The 20,058-nt window shown below is 51.8% G+C and overlaps 1 protein-coding gene across 3 annotated transcripts; it reads right to left on the reverse strand.

The window, feature by feature from the left end:
* Window positions 1-574: 574 nt before the first annotated feature.
* On the reverse strand, window positions 575-14,890 carry tlk1a (tousled-like kinase 1a). Of its 3 annotated transcripts, none has more exons than XM_067252308.1 (21): window positions 14,771-14,890; window positions 14,531-14,604; window positions 12,053-12,091; window positions 10,908-10,983; window positions 10,779-10,822; window positions 10,417-10,512; window positions 9,430-9,513; window positions 9,241-9,333; window positions 8,774-8,884; window positions 8,370-8,506; window positions 7,779-7,967; window positions 7,413-7,479; window positions 6,887-6,984; window positions 6,455-6,536; window positions 6,269-6,360; window positions 5,866-5,955; window positions 4,075-4,244; window positions 3,101-3,236; window positions 2,343-2,454; window positions 2,032-2,139; window positions 575-1,881 (listed from the first exon to the last, which is right to left on the reverse strand). In XM_067252308.1, the coding sequence occupies exons 1-21, from the start codon at window positions 14,883-14,885 to the stop codon at window positions 1,720-1,722; spliced, it is 2,175 nt and encodes a 724-aa protein (XP_067108409.1). In that variant the 5' UTR covers window positions 14,886-14,890; the 3' UTR covers window positions 575-1,719. The 3 variants fall into 3 exon arrangements, with proteins under 3 accessions (XP_067108409.1, XP_067108407.1, XP_067108408.1); XM_067252306.1 differs by lacking the exon at window positions 14,771-14,890 and adding an exon at window positions 14,721-14,729 and having other exon boundaries at window positions 12,053-12,084; window positions 14,531-14,602; XM_067252307.1 differs by lacking the exon at window positions 12,053-12,091.
* Between the last annotated feature and the right edge of the window lie 5,168 nt (window positions 14,891-20,058).

The raw sequence follows: 20,058 nt of genomic DNA on the forward strand, positions 1-20,058 counted from the left end.
CATAGAACAATGACAGAACAATGACTAAACAGTCATTAACACTAGTAATAAATCAAGCCATACACAATATAGGGAAGTCTGTACAGTGTACAAAGCTGAAATGTCCAAATGTAACTAGGATTGCAAAACCCTTTAAAATAGATCTCTCCAGAATACAGGAAATTGTCATAATTTGAGCAAAAACAACATGTTTGGCTTGTTGGCCCGTTCCTCTTTGAAGACATTAGGTGTCAGTTAATAGGGCAAAGACAGCGCAAGCAGACGAGATCTCGAACTACAAACTCCTGAGTATTTAGTAACTAGACTGGATGTTTCCATGATCCCTGACTCAGGGACACAGTATCTAAAAGTGGAAACACCCACAATGATTTCTGTTACATTCAGCAAGGGCACTAGGGTGTGGAACATTTCGACTCAATCATAATATAGATATGACATTTCCAAGCAGTGCCACAAAAATATGTTCTGAGCCATGCTTAAGACTTTCTCACATCGTATTCGACAAGTTTTTAATTCGGCTGAATGTGGCATCGGTGATATAAAAGGTAAACAATAAACAAACAGAATAGCCCAATAAGAAGCACTAATTTATTCTCCAATCCACATCATTCTGTTCTGATCTATGGTACATGACCCTGACGTAGGGGGGTGGAAGGGGGGTCCAACCCAAAAACATATCTGAAAGAAGTTACTATTATGGCATGCCATGATTTCCTAGTATTTATTATAATCATTTATTCTTCTTGCTGAACTGTACAATTTGTACCCAAAGTGAATCATACAGCCCTTTGAAAAAAATTAGCAACATCAAATGAAGCAAAATGAACACTCCAGGAAATCAAATTTACAATCGAAAAATGTTAAACCTTTGTACAGAATAGTACTGCTGCAATTCAAAACCTCAAAATCATGGGATGTACAGCATTTGCTTTTTCTCTCAAAATGAATAGTCTTAATTCTTCCTGCATAGGATTCTTTACATTGCCATTTGCCTACATTTGGTTATTTAGTGCATTGGACATTAGTATGCTGCATGGGCCTACGCATGGCTGGATGCTAAAATTACATTCTCATGGTTGACTGTAATTTCATTGAAATATTAAATACAATTCCTCTGAAAACAAACAAACAAAAAAAGAACTCCAAGTTGATAGTGAAATGACTTGGGGACACCAACGCTGCCTGCTCCCCATGTTGTCTCCAGGCAGGTCTGCCCCAGGCAGGTCCACCGTCTTTCCCCCAGGCAGGTCCACCACCTGCCCCCAGGCAGGTCCACCACCTGCCCCCAGGCAGCACCATGTGGATGTAGCTGAACGACAGGCCCAACGGGTCCTCCTTCAGTTCTGTAAGACGTCTTCCTGCTCTGCAAACCAAACTCTGGAGGCCCTGTGGTGTGGCAAAGGGCCTTCATCCCCTGCAGCAGCTCTGCTGGACCTTCACAAGGCCCTGCACTCATCATCGTGTTCCTTCATTAAAATCCCTTCACTGCTCAGTCCTCGTGAAAACCAACACAAGTCTGAAACGCGGCTCCGACCCGGCCAAGACGGAACCGCGGGCGTTCCCGTCGCCAGGGGAACCCAGACGGCCTAGTCTCCTCCTGCCGTGCCCTGCTACGGGGGGGGGGGGGGGGGGGGGAGAGCAGTTCCTCTCCTCTGATGGGTGGGGGGGGGGGGGGGAGGGCTGCTGGGTAGTCAAGTCTGTCAGTAGGTGCGTTGGCCCTCAGTAGGAGATGATGCTGGAGGAGGGGCCCCCGGCTCCTATCTGGAGGTTCCCCGAGGAGCTGGACCTCCTCATGTGGGGGAGCAGGTAGGCGTCGCTGCCCAGCTGGTGAACGTTAAAACGGTCCTCCTTCCTGTACGCCAGGCAGCGCCTGATGAAGTTCTGGAGGAGGGAGACACCACAAGACATGACGGGGAACTATTACAAACCATGACAACATGGCACACGATATGCATCGTTGCTATGAGCTGTGAAAACTATTTGGCTTGAATGTCAAGTGGTTCGTGTGAGAGTCAAGGTTTCATTTGTCACCTTTGCTTCGTTACTGGCTACAGGCTTGACAGGAAACTGGACTTCGGTAGCTTTGAGGATGGTGTTCTCCTGCAGGATGTCTTGTTGAGACTGGTTGTGGCCAAACGGCTGAAACGGAAACATCAAGTTCACTCGCAGACTTCACACACAACCCTGGCATGTCAGCGGTTACCATGGCATGTCAGCGGTTACCATGGCATGTCAGCGGTTACCATGGCATGTCAGCGGTTACCATGGCATGTCAGCGGTTACCATGGCATGTCAGCGGTTACCATGGCATGTCAGCGGTTACCATGCAAAGTCCTCCTTACCTTCTTTCCGTACAGACACTGGAAGAAGATGACCCCCACGGACCACACGTCCACCTTGTTGGAGATCTTCGGAGGCTCTTTACCCACAACAAAGCACTCGGGGGGCAAGTACCTGCATGACAACACTCCATGGTTACCTGGTCTCCCCCAAACTGGGTCCCTTTTCTCCCACGACCCAACGCCCCTCACACCAATACGGTTCCGTTCCGGTTTGAGCACCGATTTTTTTGCACCGTTCTGAGCATTCTGGACCAAACTTATTTGGGTTGAAACCAGAAAAGCTGGTTTGTGACTAGAAGCAAAAGATAGCAGGTTTTCCTTGACCTGAAGTGCAAACTGTGACGGAATCAGTTCAAGAACCAAAGTTAAATCGGGCAGAGAAGGGAGGATAGGGGAAGGGAGGAGAGAGGAGGGTAGGAGAGGGTAGGAGAGGAGAGGGGAGGAGAGGGAGGAGAGGGTAGGAGAGGAGAGGGGAAGAGAGGGTAGGAGAGGAGAGGGGAGGGTAGGAGAGGGGAAGGGAGGAGAGGGTAGGAGAGGGGAAGGGAGGAGAGGGGAGGGTAGGAGAGGGGAAGGGAGGAGAGGGGAAGGGAGGAGAGGGGAGGGTAGGAGAGGGTAGGAGAGGGGAAGGGAGGCGAGGGGAAGGGAGGAGAGGGGAAGGGAGGAGAGGGTAGGAGAGGAGAGGGGAAGGGAGGAGAGGGCAGGAGGGTTTTGGGTAGAGACACAGTGCCAGAGCCGTGTCTCCACGGCAGGTCTCTTACCAGTATGTTCCTGCTCCCTGGGACGTCAGGTCCATCCCATCCACCCCATAGTTGTCATCATCCATGATCTTGGACAAACCAAAGTCTGTGATCTTGATCTCCCCACACGCTGTGCCATCCACAAGCAGGATGTTGCCTGGAAACCAGATTAGAACCAATGAACACCTGGCAATAATACAATACAAGGCAAAGTAGATGTTGTAACGGGGCAGTTGAACATGCCAACATCCACCTACCCCCTAGGAAGAACAACCTCCCCCAAGTTTCACTTCTCCCTCGCTAAACTACAATACTGTTAACCATGTGCACCTACATCGTTTAAACCGTAACTTATGTAAAACATTGACAAACATTCCACAAAGGATATGGAAAACATGACGTACCTGGCATGTCCACTCCAAAGAGTGAGAGGGGGAATTATGTAAAGCACCCCCCCCCCCACCCTCCCACCCCCCACAGAGGCAAGAGTCTAGAGCTGGGTTATGAGGAGTGGTTAGTGTGAGCTGGATTATGAGGAGTGGTTAGTGTGGATTATGAGGAGTGGTTAGTGTGGATTATGAGGAGTGGTTAGTGTCTAGAGCTGGATTATGAGGAGTGGTTAGTGTCTAGAGCTGGATTATGAGGAGTGGTTAGTGTCTAGAGCTGGATTATGAGGAGTGGTTAGTGTCTAGAGCTGGATTATGAGGAGTGGTTAGTGTCTAGAGCTGGATTATGAGGAGTGGTTAGTGTCTAGAGCTGGATTATGAGGAGTGGTTAGTGTCTAGAGCTGGATTATGAGGAGTGGTTAGTGTCTAGAGCTGGATTATGAGGAGTGGTTAGTGTCTAGAGCTGGATTATGAGGAGTGGTCAGTGTGGATTATGAGGAGTGGTTAGTGTGGATTATGAGGAGTGGTTAGTGTGGATTATGAGGAGTGGTTAGTGTGGATTATGAGGAGTGGTCAGTGTGGCCAGTCCTTGTGTGCCTGGCTTCTCACCTGGCTTCAGGTCGTAGTGGATGATGGGAGGCTTGATGTCGTTGAGGTATCGCAGCGCGTTGACGATCTGCATGACGATGGAGCGAGCCTCCTTCTCAGACATCAGCTTGTTCTGCTTCAAGTAGAAATCCAGGTCGTTCCCCTCGCAGTACTCCAGCACCGTGCAGAACCTGCGGGCCGAGAGGGAGGACGTGACTAACACACCAAGCAACACTGATTACAGGGGGTGGAATTCCAATATCTGGACACAAATGTATCCCCGACCCACTAATATAAACCGTACTGTGCAAAAGTCTTGAGTAGGTGAGGTGTCAAGTCACAACTAAACATGATTTTTTTTAAAGGACAGTGTTCATGTAAAAAAACAAAACCGGTGCTGTACACGTGAACATGCTTGCTTTAGTGCACAGCCGGGGCATGTGTGAGGCTGGTGTAGCATTAGGCTGGTGTAGCGTGAGGCTGGTGTAGCGTGAGGCTGGTGTAGCGTGAGGATGGTGTAGCGTGAGGCTGGTGTAGCGTGAGGATGGTGTAGCGTGAGGCTGGTGTAGCGTGAGGATGGTGTAGAGTGAGGCTGGTGTAGCGTGAGGCTGGTGTAGCGTGAGGATGGTGTAGCGTGAGGCTGGTGTAGCGTGAGGCTGGTGTAGCGTGAGGCTGGTGTAGAGTGAGGATGGTGTAGCGTGAGGCTGGTGTAGCGTGAGGCTGGTGTAGAGTGAGGATGGTGTAGCGTGAGGCTGGTGTAGCGTGAGGATGGTGTAGCGTGAGGCTGGTGTAGCGTGAGGCTGGTGTAGCGTGAGGCTGGTGTAGAGTGAGGCTGGTGTAGAGTGAGGCTGGTGTAGCGTGAGGATGGTGTAGCGTGAGGATGGTGTAGCGTGAGGATGGTGTAGCGTGAGGCTGGTGTAGCGTGAGGCTGGTGTAGCGTGAGGATGGTGTAGCGTGAGGATGGCGTAGCGTGAGGATGGCGTAGCGTGAGGCTGGTGTAGCGTGAGGCTGGTGTAGCGTGAGGCTGGTGTAGAGTGAGGATGGTTGTAGCGTGAGGATGGTGTAGCGTGAGGCTGGTGTAGCGTGAGGCTGGTGTAGCGTGAGGCTGGTGTAGCGTGAGGATGGTGTAGAGTGAGGATGGTGTAGCGTGAGGCTGGTGTAGCGTGAGGATGGTGTAGCGTGAGGCTGGTGTAGCGTGAGGCTGGTGTAGCGTGAGGCTGGTGTAGCGTGAGGCTGGTGTAGCGTGAGGATGGTGTAGCGTGAGGATGGTGTAGAGTGAGGATGGTGTAGCGTGAGGCTGGTGTAGCGTGAGGATGGTGTAGAGTGAGGCTGGTGTAGAGTGAGGATGGTGTAGCGTGAGGATGGTGTAGCGTGAGGATGGTGTAGAGTGAGGATGGTGTAGCGTGAGGATGGTGTAGCGTGAGGCTGGTGTAGCGTGAGGCTGGTGTAGCGTGAGGATGGTGTAGCGTGAGGCTGGTGTAGAGTGAGGATGGTGTAGCGTGAGGATGGTGTAGCGTGAGGCTGGTGTAGCGTGAGGATGGTGTAGCGTGAGGATGGTGTAGCGTGAGGCTGGTGTAGCGTGAGGATGGTGTAGCGTGAGGCTGGTGTAGCGTGAGGATGGTGTAGCGTGAGGATGGTGTAGCGTGAGGCTGGTGTAGAGTGAGGCTGGTGTAGCGTGAGGCTGGTGTAGCGTGAGGCTGGTGTAGCGTGAGGCTGGTGTAGAGTGAGGCTGGTGTAGAGTGAGGATGGTGTAGAGTGAGGCTGGTGTAGCGTGAGGATGGTGTAGTGTGAGGCTGGCTAGGAGGCACTCACGTGTCTGTATCCAGTGAGAAGTAGTCGTAGAGCTTGACGATCCTGGGGTGATCCAGCTGCTTGTGTATTCTGTACTCCCGGCAGGCATGTCTGCGGACAAGGAGGTCGTGTTACCATGGGCAACCAGGGGAAGGAGGCTCGGGCGTAGGGCGGGTGTAGGGAGGTGGAGGTGCCACCTGACTGACTGGATAAGCAGGCACCGTCGCTTACGGAGCGGAATAACAATGTGCTTGTAAACCAGGAGAGCAACAGGTAAATATCACCAGAGATCTGCGGTGAGATCTTCTACCAGGGTTTTTTTTTTAAGAATAGAAAAGGCATACACCACCACAATGTATAAAAGGTTGATGAAAGGACATGCTACAGAAGAGTGTTCTTTAAGGCGCCCTAAACCCCCTCATACTTGTGATAGTTCTCCTTTTTCTCCTCTCTCCAGTTCTTGTTGAGCTGGTGGATTTTCACAGCAGCATACCGTTGCTCAATCAAGTCAAAGGCCTGAAACAGAGCAACACAACGCCGTCTAACCACTTCCGTTCACAAATGAAAACGGAGCCGTTCGATAAGAGGCTGACGAGATGGGTGAACTTGCCTTGTAAACTTCACTGAAGCCTCCTCTTCCCAGAAGGTGTAGCAGCAGATATCGTTCATTCAACGTTGGATGGTCTTTGAATCTTAGGACAAAAGCACATCCGGAAAATCTGAATATCCCTGGAACATCGCTCCACATAAACACATAACACCTACACTGATCGAAAATCAAGCCGTAGAATATTCAATGGATTAACATACGCAGTTAGGGAAAAACATAAGATAGCAAATTTCCATCTAAACTCCTTCTAATCATCAGGCTAGTTATAACTGCTGCTTCCTCCACCTGTAAACAACCCTTGGGAAGCCTCGTTAGTGAGACAGAACTGGATTCTACTGCGACAGGCTCCCTAACCGATAGACATGTCTGACGAGCCTTGAGGTCAGGCGGGTTAACCCCTCCATGACCCCGGCCTGCTGCCTCCACACTCACTGGGAGCTGTCCTCGTTGTTTATTCTCTTCAGCTCCCGGATGTGAAGGTTGCGGACTCTCTCCAGACGTTCCAGCTCGGTCTGGATCTCAGCCTCCTCCTATGAATCATTCAAGCCCACAGACGCACAGAGGAACATCAGAGGAACGTCAGAGGAACGTCAGAGGAGCGACAACAAGGACACGGCACTCATTCAAACCCATTCCTACAACCCGCATATTAAATATTAACGGTTGACTTGGTAAAGACTCCGGGGCCGACTCTTGATGCTTATTCACCAGGAAAAACAACAAACACTTCAATCAACCACAGACTCCCTTCTAACACATAAAAGGACAAGCCTGCCAACCTCTCCGGAGATATCCCCCACAGAAGCTCTGAGCAGAGGCTATAAGCAGCTCGATTTCAGGGACTAAGGGACCAGGATGGTTGATTCTTATCTAATTGGCTTGAACAATATGACCTATAAGATTGCAAAGGTGGGCTGATGTCATCTTGACCTTCCAGACTGGTCAGCTCAGAACTAACCTTCTTGAGATGTCCCAGCCTCAGCTTGAAGATCTCCTCCTGTTCGTGGTACTCGGCAAGGGACAACCTTTAAAGAAGAGACACCAAGAGATCACGACAGGGGTTGCCGTCAGACACCTTGACACTCTTTCAAAAGCGTCTTTCTGGGTCGCGCGCTCTACGTTACTCAACATCTGGTTGGTCGGACGTAACCTGACACCCAACCCGCTTCACATCATCGACCGCACAAACACACGCCTTCAGATTGATGTGAGGTTGTGACGGCACGGCGAACCGTCACATCCATCAAAATCTCGATGTTGACTTAACAGCGCCGCCCTGGAGCTGGGCTGTGCTTGTCTTGGCTGTGGCGTGCGCTGGACTCACAGCTGAGGTAGGCTGGGCTTCAGGAAGGGGTCGTTCTCCGCGCCGTTCAGGGCCTTGGCCTTGCGCTGCTTGGGCTCCGAGCTGGAGGCTGGGGCCTGCGAGCTACTGGCAGACGGAGGCTTCCTCTTGGCTAACAGTTTTCTCTGCCTCTCGATTTCTTCCCTCTGTTGGTTTATCCACTCCTGCTGCCTGCAAATTAAGACACGGGGGAGGGGGGGGGGGGGTGGGGGGGGTGGAAGGAGTATAGTGGGAGGAGAACCCCGTTTACAATTTCAACACAAAATCAATCTCCCTTTCTCTGTGCGTCAGGACCGAACAAAGATAACATTTTGGTTTGAAAAGCCAAGCTGAGGCGTTCCGTCGAGTAACGGTAGCGGAACAAAGATGAGGGTGTTTTGGGGTGGAGCTACAAAGACGAGGGTGTTTTGGGGTGGAGCTACAAAGACAAGGGTGTTTTGGGGTGGAGCTACAAAGACGAGGGTGTTTTGGGGTGGAGCTACAAAGACGAGGGTGTTTTGGGGTGGAGCTACAAAGACGAGGGTGTTTTGGGGTGGAGCTACAAAGATGAGGGTGTTTTGGGGTGGAGCTCACTTGACGAGGTTCTGGAAGGCGAAGCCGTCCGTCCACTGCTCCGTGAAGGAGGCCCCGTGTCGCACGGTGGTGAAGTGGCCCAGACGCAGCCTCTCCTGCATGCTGGTCTCCCTGCAGCCCTGCTTCTCCTGGGTGCTCTGGGGAACAGCGGCGTTAGCATTAACGACCAGTCACTGCCTCACACACACAGATATACAGTCAGATTATATTTGATTTTCAATGAGACAGAAAAGCAGGGAGAGAGAGAAAGAGGAGAGGACATGCGGGAATCTGGCCCGGGCCGGAATCGAACCAGGGCCCCTGTGGTCAAGGCCTTAGCCTACGGTGGTGCATGCCTTACCCAGCAAGCCACCTCACGCAAACAGAAACATGCTATTAAATATGTGAGAAAAAACAAGGACTACCTTCTCTATGAGCAGCTTCTTGCTCATGGTGATGCATTTATTTAAGCGTTCCTTGTATTTTTCAAGTAATTTCTGTTGTTCGTCTATCTGTCTCCTGAGATCACAGTTGGCCTACAGAGAGAATTACAGTTAGTTTACTAGCAGGTTACATTTCACTATATCACAACTAAACATTACATTGAATGAGGAAAAAACAAACTAATAAGCCAACATTTGACCGAAGGGGAGGTTTATCGTCGTTCAATTCAATTCCCCCGAGTCATGCCAACTGACGTTGTGTCCTTGGGCAAGGCACTTCACCCTACTTGCCTCGGGAGAATGTCCCTGTACTTACTGTAAGTCGCTCTGGATAAGAGCGTCTGCTAAATGACTAAATGTAAATTCCCTTTATTGATCCCGGAGGAAATTCAAGTATGGATCCTAAAGGACATCCTATTAACAGGAGAAAGAGGGCCCTAACTGCTCACCCTAAGAAGATCATCAATCCTCCCCTCCTTCTTCTCCAGGTCCAGGTTCTTATTACTCTCCAGGGCGGCCAACTTCAGCCCCGTGAGGTCCGTCTGCAACAGTCACCAACAAGGAAGTGGCTTTACGGCACGCTCAACGCATCCACGTAGCATGGGAACGCACGTTAGCTGGGCTGCAGCCCGCCTCACCTGGACACATTTGATTGCTAGCTGCTTCGGATGCGTCACATCCCCGAAGGACAGACTAGTAGGCGAGGAGCTATTTTGCCGGATCTGAAACAGGAGGAGCGACATCTCAAACTGTTATCGTTCTCGAATGTGGCTTTGGATAAAAGCGTCTGCTAAATAAATACAAATTCTAATGTACACCGTGAGACGGGATACGGTGCATGCCTAGGGCTCGAATGAAAGCACACTGCGTCCACTAAGACAGGAGACACAGCGGACAGGAGACACAGAGGACAGGAGACACAGAGGACAGGAGACACAGAGGACAGGAGACACAGAGGACAGGAGACACAGCGGACAGGAGACACAGAGGACAGGAGACACAGCGGACAGGAGACACAGAGGACAGGAGACACAGCGGACAGGAGACACAGAGGACAGGAGACACAGCGGACAGGAGACACAGAGGACAGGAGACACAGAGGACAGGAGACACAGAGGACAGGAGACACAGAGGACAGGAGACACAGAGGACAGGTCTAAGACAGGAGACACAGAGGACAGGTCTAAGACAGGAGACACAGAGGACAGGTCTAAGACAGGAGACACAGAGGACAGGTCTAAGACAGGAGACACAGCGGACAGGTCTAAGACAGGAGACACAGAGGACAGGAGACACAGAGGACAGGAGACACAGAGGACAGGAGACACAGAGGACAGGTCTAAGACAGGAGACACAGAGGACAGGTCTAAGACAGGAGACACAGAGGACAGGTCTAAGACAGGAGACACAGCGGACAGGTCTAAGACAGGAGACACAGAGGACAGGAGACACAGAGGACAGGAGACACAGAGGACAGGAGACACAGAGGACAGGAGACACAGAGGACAGGAGACACAGAGGACAGGAGACACAGCGGACAGGAGACACAGAGGACAGGAGACACAGAGGACAGGTGGTGCTGAGGGCCAGGGCAGAGAGAGGCTTCATGCAGGTGGACTACTCACCGAGGAGCCCTGAGCTGAGAAGGAATGTGAGTTCTGTGGGGAGCGGAGGGGCGGGGGGGCAGCTCTGACAGGGCTGGAGCCGGTCCCTCCCTGGAACTGCGGAGGAGAGCAGACACAGGAAGTCCCTCGTTAGTAGAGGAGGGGGGCGACGTCACCGCCTGCCGCTCGGGCGCGACGTCAGGATACAGTCTGGATCCGTTCAAGAAGCAGGACTGCATCCCGACACGCTTCTTTGGTTACTCTGCCCCCGCCACCCCCACCACCCCCGCCACCCCCCACCACCCCCCGCCATCCCCCGCCACCCCCGCCACCCCCGCCACTTCCGGCCAGCAAGCTTTCCTCTCGGAGAAACGGTCACTTACATCAAAGTAATCACTGATCTTGGGGCCTCGTCCAATGGATTTTCCTATGGTAGAGATGGAAGAGAGAAATTAGGGACCGACTTCAAGCTTGGCAGGGATACATCAGGCATGCTGGGAACCAGGACCTACCTTGGCTGCTCTCTGATTGGTTGTCAGGTTTCCTCTTCCTCCCTCGGGACGACTCCGAGTGTTTCTTTTCGGGGGTCTGTCACAACACAAGTCATTTAGCCAATCGCTGCACGAGGACGTAGCGACACGTGACCCAAGCTAGGGATGAAAACGCTCCCGTGCTCCACATCCACACAGCCCCGACGTGTGAGACTAGATGACTGTACAACACGTCAGGTGCGGCATGGCTGCATCTGCAGCCATGCCTGTGACAGACAGCTGCTCATGGGATTCTAGCAGACAGAGCAGAGCTGTTTGGTGCTCCAGTAACTGACATGGTAGATAGCAGAGCTGTTTGGAGCTCCAGTAACTGACATGGTAGATAACAGACAGAGCAGAGCTGTTTGGTGTTCCAGTAACTGACATGGTAGATAGCAGAGCTGTTTGGAGCTCCAGTAACTGACATGGTAGATAACAGACAGAGCAGAGCTGTTTGGAGCTCCAGTAACTGACATGGTAGATAACAGACAGAGCAGAGCTGTTTGGAGCTCCAGTAACTGACATGGTAGATTAGCAGACAGAGCAGAGCTGTTTGGAGCTCCAGTAACTGACATGGTAGATTCGCAGACAGCAGAGCTGTTTGGAGCTCCAGTAACTGACATGGTAGATAACAGACAGAGCAGAGCTGTTTGGAGCTCCAGTAACTGACATGGTAGATAACAGAGCTGTTTGGAGCTCCAGTAACTGACATGGTAAATTAGCAGACAGAGCAGAGCTGTTTGGAGCTCCAGTAACTGACATGGTAGATAACAGACAGAGCAGAGCTGTTTGGAGCTCCAGTAACTGACATGGTAGATAACAGAGCTGTTTGGAGCTCCAGTAACTGACATGGTAGATAACAGAGCTGTTTGGAGCTCCAGTAACTGACATGGTAGATAACAGAGCTGTTTGGAGCTCCAGTAACTGACATGGTAGATAACAGAGCTGTTTGGAGCTCCAGTAACTGACATGGTAGATAACAGAGCTGTTTGGAGCTCCAGTAACTGACATGGTAGATAACAGAGCTGTTTGGAGCTCCAGTAACTGACATGGTAGATAACAGAGCTGTTTGGAGCTCCAGTAACTGACATGGTGGACGGCAGTGAACACAGTCGCTCGCTACCTACCGAGTACGCAGGAGAGCTCCCTCTTTTCACCTCTGAGCCCTGAAATCACACAGCCACAGAAGAGGGGGTTGAGAGAGAGGGAGGGAAGAGTGAGAGAGAGCGATGAAGAAAGAGAGAGAGAGATTAACTGAAAGAGAGACGGAGAGAGTTTAAAGATTCTATGAAATGAAAACCATGACTAAACTTGTTTATAATTAGCCTGTTTTGACAGAGATTAATCGTAATGAAAAACTTAATGAGGTGGAAACGCAAAAATGTCATAAGCACAGAGGAGGGGGAAGAGCATCGATGACCTACACAGTCATTGTTGTCAGTTTTAGGGCACTGGCTGTGAGAAATATACACTGCTGGTAGGCTAGCAAACACCAAGCTACTGCATCTGAATGATACTAGCCTTTGGTGACTAGCTCGGTGTCCGACTGGTCATCTGGCTCAGCTACAAACCAACAACATCCGCACGGTTTGCACAGTGACTCGGCGATGTGTGAAACAAGGTCAACAACATTTACACCAACAGATAAAGAGTGAATAACTCACTCACAATGATATAAATCAACAAGGAAGATCAGATTAGCCAAAAATCCAGATGACGGCGTTTCTAGGATCCTTTCTCCCCGCAACATATATTTTATGGGGACTCAAAATCAGGCTTGGGCCTTGTGCAGGCCTGGGGAATGTGCTGACAGGTGCTGGTCTGATGGAGCCTGTCACTGGTGTTCATCATTAGGGAGTGTGGTGTGTGTGTGAGGGGGGACGACATCTGTGTGTATGCACGTTCAGCGGCTTGACGACAGAAGAGGCCCGCGAGACAGCCTCCCCTCTCTGCTACACCACACCTCCCCCACAGGGCCCCGCCCCACACAGGGCCACACCTCCCCCACAGGGCCCCGCCCCACACAGGGCCACACCTCCCCCACAGGGCCCCGCCCCACACAGGGCCACACCTCCCCCACAGGGCCCCGCCCCACACAGGGCCCCGCCCCACACAGGGCCACACCTCCCCCACAGGGCCCCGCCCCACACAGGGCCACACCTCCCACACAGGGCCACACCTCCCCCACAGGGCCACACCTCCCCCACAGGGCCACACCTCCCCCACAGGGCCCCGCCCCACACAGGGCCACACCTCCCACACAGGGCCACACCTCCCCCACAGGGCCCCGCCCCACACAGGGCCACACCTCCCCCACAGGGCCCCGCCCCACACAGGGCCACACCTCCCACACAGGGCCACACCTCCCCCACAGGGCCCCGCCCCACACAGGGCCACACCTCCCCCACAGGGCCCCGCCCCACACAGGGCCACACCTCCCCCACAGGGCCCCGCCCCACACAGGGCCACACCTCCCCCACAGGGCCCCGCCCCACACAGGGCCACACCTCCCCCACAGGGCCCCGCCCCACACAGGGCCACACCTCCCCCACAGGGCCCCGCCCCACACAGGGCCACACCTCCCCCACAGGGCCCCGCCCCACACAGGGCCACACCTCCCCCACAGGGCCCCGCCCCACACAGGGCCACACCTCCCCCACAGGGCCCCGCCCCACACAGGGCCACACCTCCCCCACAGGGCCCCGCCCCACACAGGGCCACACCTCCCCCACAGGGCCCCGCCCCACACAGGGCCACACCTCCCCCACAGGGCCCCGCCCCACACAGGGCCACACCTCCCCCACAGGGCCCCGCCCCACACCGCCCCACACCGCCCCACACCGCCCCGCACACCTCCCCCACAGGGCCCCGCCTCACACCTCCCCCACACCACCCCGCACACCTCCCCCACAGGGCCCTGTCAGCGTGGTGGAGGCGCTGGTGGGCGGTGTTCTCCAGTTTCCCTAGCCGGTGTTTGCACGCAGCCCTGCTGCCAACACAGGGGCGGCGCGTCACATCCAGGCGGCTCAGGGACAGCGGGGGCCGGATCAGCGGGACGGTGACCCCTGAGATCACGTCGCCCTGGCAGGATGGCCTGGCGTGGCCGAGGTCAGATCAAGGCTTACTGTGTGACACCGGAGGGGAAAGCTCGAGGAGAGCGTCACAAGAATGCGGAGCGTCCACACTCGTTTTCTCTCCCCCTATAGACGAGAGCTCCATCTTACATTACGCTTGGCTTTCACGCCAGAGGGCCCCAATCCCGCCTGCCCTCCCTCCTCCCTCCCTCCCCTCTCTCTCTTTCTCCCTCTCCCATCCCCTGCTAGGTTTGACCCAAACAAGGGATGGAATGTCAGCCGAGCGCCCACATCCAGACAGCGCTGCAGAAGCCCCAGCTCGTCCCCCAGCTCGTCCCCCAGCTCGTCCCCAGCTCGTCCCCAGCTCGTCCCCAGCTCGTCCCCAGCTCGTCCCCAGCTCGTCCCCCAGCTCGTCCCCCAGCTCGTCCCCAGCTCGTCCCCCAGCTCGTCCCCCAGCTCGTCCCCAGCTCGTCCCCCAGCTCGTCCCCAGCTCGTCCCCAGCTCGTCCCGCCCTCTCACGGCGGGGCTTACCTCCGACTCCTTGTCGCTCGATGAGCCCAGGCTTCCAAAACTGTGGTTTGAACATTCGTTGTTCGTCAAGCCCTGCGAGATAAGAAAAGAAACCCGTCAAGACAAATTACGAGCCCCCCAGAGCGGAGCCAGACCGGGGCCCATCTCCAGGGCCAGGTGTGGGGGTTGTGTGGAGGGAGGCTTCACTGACTTTGGTTCCCCCGCTGGTTCCCCCACTGGTTCCCCCACTGGTTCCCCCGCTGGTTCCCCCGCTGGTGCTCCCGGTGCTGCCCCCGGTGCTCCCCCCGACCCCGCCCATGAAGCGAGCCTCCAGCAGCTCCTGTCTGCGGGGGTCCAGACTGTGCAGCTCCTCCATGGTGCCTGGTGGGAGACATGACAACACCTCAGCGCACTGAGACCGGGGCGGAGCTCTGCGGTGGAACGTTTGTTTGACAGCAGGAGAAGAGATTGCAGGTTCAAATCCTTCCCTCCCCACCCACCCCCAGTATGTGACTTTGGATAAAGGCGCCTGCTAAATCAACACAATATTTGTACATTATTGTCTGGTAAACACTCTCCAGAAGGAGAAATCCCCACACGCATACGTCCCGTCTGGACGCAGGTTACGGGGACACCATCCCAAGCCGTAAACACCCTTCAAGCATGGGATCAGTACAAGCATGATGGGATCTGTCGGAGAGCAAATTAAACACTTTACTGGTTGGGATGGATCTCAACATGGTGAAAAGCCGACGGGCTCAACTTGGACTTAGTTTCAAGACAGACCCCCCCCTCTCGGGTCATCCTCACGGCTAGACAGATAATCTGTTCAATCACGGCATTACAAGGTATAAAAGATGATTCTCTTGCTGCTAAAATAAGGGAGTAACTGTTAAGTGGGGAGATGGCTCCCTTGTCTGACAAAGGCCGAGGAGTTTCCTTTAGGAGGGTAATAAACATGCTATATGAGTTCATGTCTGATGAGGGAGGCCCTTAACATCGTCCTGATATAGTGCATGACCACATTCAAATGACATTCACAGGCTAGCTAAACATTACACTGGGCCTGCGCTGCACAATATGGGATTTGATGAAGGGCGGGACACAGTCAAACTCACAAGCTTCATTGTTAAAGCAACAGCCGAGAAAGGAACAACAAGAAAACACGGGCGCCGTGTTTCTAGCAGGTTACCATCCCGACGCCCCCTGCGCCTCCAGCCCCCGTGGGATCTACACACCCCGGAGGACTCCACAGATGGCAGGCAGGGTCTCTGTGGGGGGCTGGTGACAGGCGGGGCCCTGCGCTACAGACCTCCATTTTGGAGAGACACAAAAGGTCTTACAACACCTGTTCCGAACTGTACTTCTGAAACTCCTCCGCTAGGCAGATCAGAACCACAGATCAATCCCCCCCAGCCTCCCTACTGTGCCTCCGCTAGGCATTTCATTTCATTTTCATTTAGTCATTTAGCAGACGCTCTTATCCAGAGCGACTTACAGTAAGTACAGGGACATTCTCCCCGAGGCAAGTAGGGTGAAGTGCCTTGCCCAAGGACACAACGTCATCTGGCACGGCCGGGAATCGAACTGGCAACCTTCTGATTACAAGCCCGCTTCCCTAACCGCTCAGCCACCTGACTAGGCAGGTGACTTCAGTGGTAGTAGTCCCTGTGCACAGTCGAAACACAGCCTACGCATCCACCTAGCGATGCCAAAAACAGTTCAGACAAATCCCCCCTCACACACACACACACACACATCACGCTGTCTGATCAGCTCTGATACATGCATGTGTGGAGGGCGCTGCTTGTTCATTTCCCCCCTTACAGAGGATCAGATTCTACATGATCCGATGTCCAATTTTTCCTGAGACAGCTCGGGATGCCGTGCTTCTCCCTACCGGAATGCATAATGGAGAGCAGAGGAGAGACTACACCCTGGGAGAGCAGGAGACTACACCCTGGGAGAGCAGAGGAGAGACTACACCCTGGGAGAGCCGAGGAGAGACTACACCCTGGGAGAGCAGAGGAGAGACTACACCCTGGGAGAGCAGAGGAGAGACTACACCCCCTGGGAGAGCAGAGGAGAGACTACACCCTGAGAGAGCAGAGGAGAGACTACACCCTGGGAGAGCAGAGGAGAGACTACACCCTGGGAGAGCAGAGGAGAGACTACACCCTGGGAGAGCAGAGGAGAGACTACACCCTGAGAGAGCAGAGGAGAGACTACCCCCTGGGAGAGCAGAGGAGAGACTACACCCTGGGAGAGCAGAGGAGAGACTACACCCCCTGGGAGAGCAGAGGAGAGACTACACCCTGGGAGAGCAGAGGAGAGACTACACCCTGGGAGAGCAGAGGAGAGACTACACCCCCTGGGAGAGCAGAGGAGAGACTACACCCTGGGAGAGCAGAGGAGAGACTACACCCTGGGCAGACAAAGGACCAGGCACTCCACCAGCGGCTCCACCCGCGCCGCTGCCCAAGATGGGGGCCATGTTGGAGGCCATGTTGGCTCATTTGTGGGGTGGAGGTGCCAGACATGGAGCTGTGAGGGGAACACACTCCGCCTGCTCTCTCCCACAGTCTAGGCCGACTGCCTCACCTACACAGCATCAACTCCTCTCCAAGCTAAGGGAACAGTTTTGCACTGTGCCTGGTATATACACAGTTCCTTTTTCTCTAAAGGCCATGATTATTGTTAGAAGTATGCACTGCTGATTCTTGATGCTTGTTGTTGATTACTTTCTTCATGTCCTATTTGTATGTCGTTTTGGATAAAAAAGCATCTGTCAAATGAATAAAATGTGATGTAAAATGTGATGATTCCGACCTGAGATTACTTTATTCCACATCCCACTATTGAAATTGATAGTTAACAATTAAGTAAATAAAAAAACTGAAATGTGACTTGGACCATTCATCATCTGCTAAAGAAAACAAGCTAGTGAGAGTAATAGGTTGTGTGGGGTTCTGTAATGTTTTGGCTTGCAAGACTGTTGCTTGTGGATATTTCAGTGCAGCATGGTAACTTGAGAAATGTCATGTAATAAGTATGATGCAGCAGAGAAAATGCTGTATTTAATAATAATGCAAACTATAAATGATCTAGTCTACCCATTGCACGGATACAATATTATTTGACACAGAGAGAAAAACAGTTGAGCATTGTGGAACCACTTAAATTAGTCTCTTTGGGACATTTCCAAAGTCACAGAAAATGGGCTATAAGGTGGGAGTGACTAAGGGAATAAAAATAATAAAAAACTCAAGTCAACTAAATTCTACTTAAAGTCTAAACATCAGGCCTAGATATCATATTTGGAACACAAGGACTTGAAGGAAAGCGAAGAGAGTGACACAGGCTCCCTGGTAAGGAGGAATTTCTGCATAAATATAATTTCAATACTCTCCCTGCCACCAAACTCACGCCCCTGCACAAGCAAGTGGGTGAACCCTTAGAATGCAGTGGATGTCATTTTAGCTGCATGCTGTTCAGCATAGTGTGTCCACCTGTTTATGACTGACACTTGGAAAGCCATTAAAATGCCTAATATGAGACAGCTGGCTTTTTTTCTCCCACCAAGTGATGCCATTCATTATGAAACAAATAATTTGGCTGAAGCCATCACAACAACATCCGACTAAATGTTTTATTTGAGATATTCCGTCAAAGAAGCTATTAGTCAAATGTCATGCATCCAGTTTCCCTGCAGCACTAAGGACCTGCTGGGCTAGAGAATGCCTGTACAGTGCTAATAGGTGCAGCACTGATTCGAATACACAACATTCTTTCTGCTGTGCTGACACAGCCAACGACTGTTCAAGAATTGTCTACCACTGGCTTTAAGAGACCCTCTGACTATCAATCTCAAGATAGCAAACCGTTCTGTACATATTGGTGCAAACGTCAACAAAAATCAGAACATATAGGCTATCTATAGGGCATTATTGTGCTGGTCTATTAAGCCTGACTCCAAAGTGTCTCCTATACCATGCTGTTTTCTGTCTGATTGTGGAGGCCAACTAGTACCGTCCACCCAAATCTACTTATCAATGGCCTGCCCCATTACACAGTAACACAATAAGAAGTTGTAACATCCAAATGTCCAAAAGTGATCATGGCAAATAAGATGACGCCCAGAACTTTGTGCAACGTTGAATAATTCAAACCCAGTCTCATCTAATAGATGTTTCATTACATAGGAGCAACTTGATGATAAGTCTAGCTCACATGTCATCTGTAATGAGTGCAAAACAGATAACTGGTGGGCTTACTAACATTTAGCTAGTAGCCATCCATCCACATATTATTGGCTACTACTAATCAATATCAGAGCAAATTGCATCAACTTATGCTTATAAAATAACTTGCTGGCTAGCCCACCTATCCCACCTTCCCCGACGATGTTTTAATCAGATACATTAGTTTTTGCTAGCTAGCTTGGTGTAGAAAACAAGTGATAGCTAGCAAGATATCTAGCTTAGGCTACCTTTCGATGAAAGCTAACGTTAGCTAGACAGTCACACACTGCTTCTGTTCTGTCAGGTAGGATTTATCAAACACCTTAGTTTGCGCTGACAATCATGCGTATCCATAATAGGCTAGTAAACTGACTAACGCTACATAGAGGCTTGCTGGTGGAACTAAATTCACCTCATAAACCTACTGGCCAGAACAAGACATCTTCTTCAAAGCCATCTACCCAAGCTAGCAAGCTAACTAACTAGCTAGTGTTGAAAGCTGCAAGCTGCCCACCATGTATTCACCCGAGTCTTGCTAAGTCGGTTGCAATCCATTTCAAAGCGGTTCTTTTTACAAACCAAAACACAACTCTCATAAATATAAAAAACTGGCTTTTTTGTCCAATAATAATGTGTACAGTACCTTCCTTAGCCTTCACCAAAGCCGTGATATGTTGCTGAGAAAGCGACCCCTGCGCTGGGGACGTGGAGAGCTGGGACCAAGATGGCTTCCCTCAAAACTTCCACTGATACTTTGGACACTCATCAAGCTACTTTTTGAATTGACATGTCAAACAAGTGAAATCAGTGGCAACTAAATCCCGAGACTGTTCAAATCTCGCAAATTAGACATGCATATAGCAGCAATCAGTGACCCGACAAATGCGGTAATTTCACATTTTGGACACAAACCTCACACCTCTGCAGTGCGTCTTCAGTGCCCTCACTGCCCTGTATTGTACGGGAGTAATCTTAACATGCACGTCATACGTCGTGTGCAAAATGTGCAAATATTATCGCGAGGTTCATGACATGCACCCCAGTCTCACCCCAGGTACTCAACATGTCTTTAATATTTAGCTTATTGACTCAAGTGCCACTTGCAATCTTACAATGTCGAACCAAGAAAATCGATGTCCACCATTAACATCCAAATGCTTTATATGTAATTTATATATGGCTACTCTAAGTTCCAATTATTTGATTGTTTTCTATAAAAATAAACAAGACAAAAGCTTGGTTAGAGGTAGATAAAAAAGTAATATTCATGGAACAAGATTTAAATAGTGTAAAATATATTTACTTCGC

The sequence above is a fragment of the Osmerus mordax genome, chromosome 2 (assembly GCF_038355195.1).
Source record: "Osmerus mordax isolate fOsmMor3 chromosome 2, fOsmMor3.pri, whole genome shotgun sequence".
Lineage (NCBI taxonomy): Eukaryota > Metazoa > Chordata > Actinopteri > Osmeriformes > Osmeridae > Osmerus > Osmerus mordax.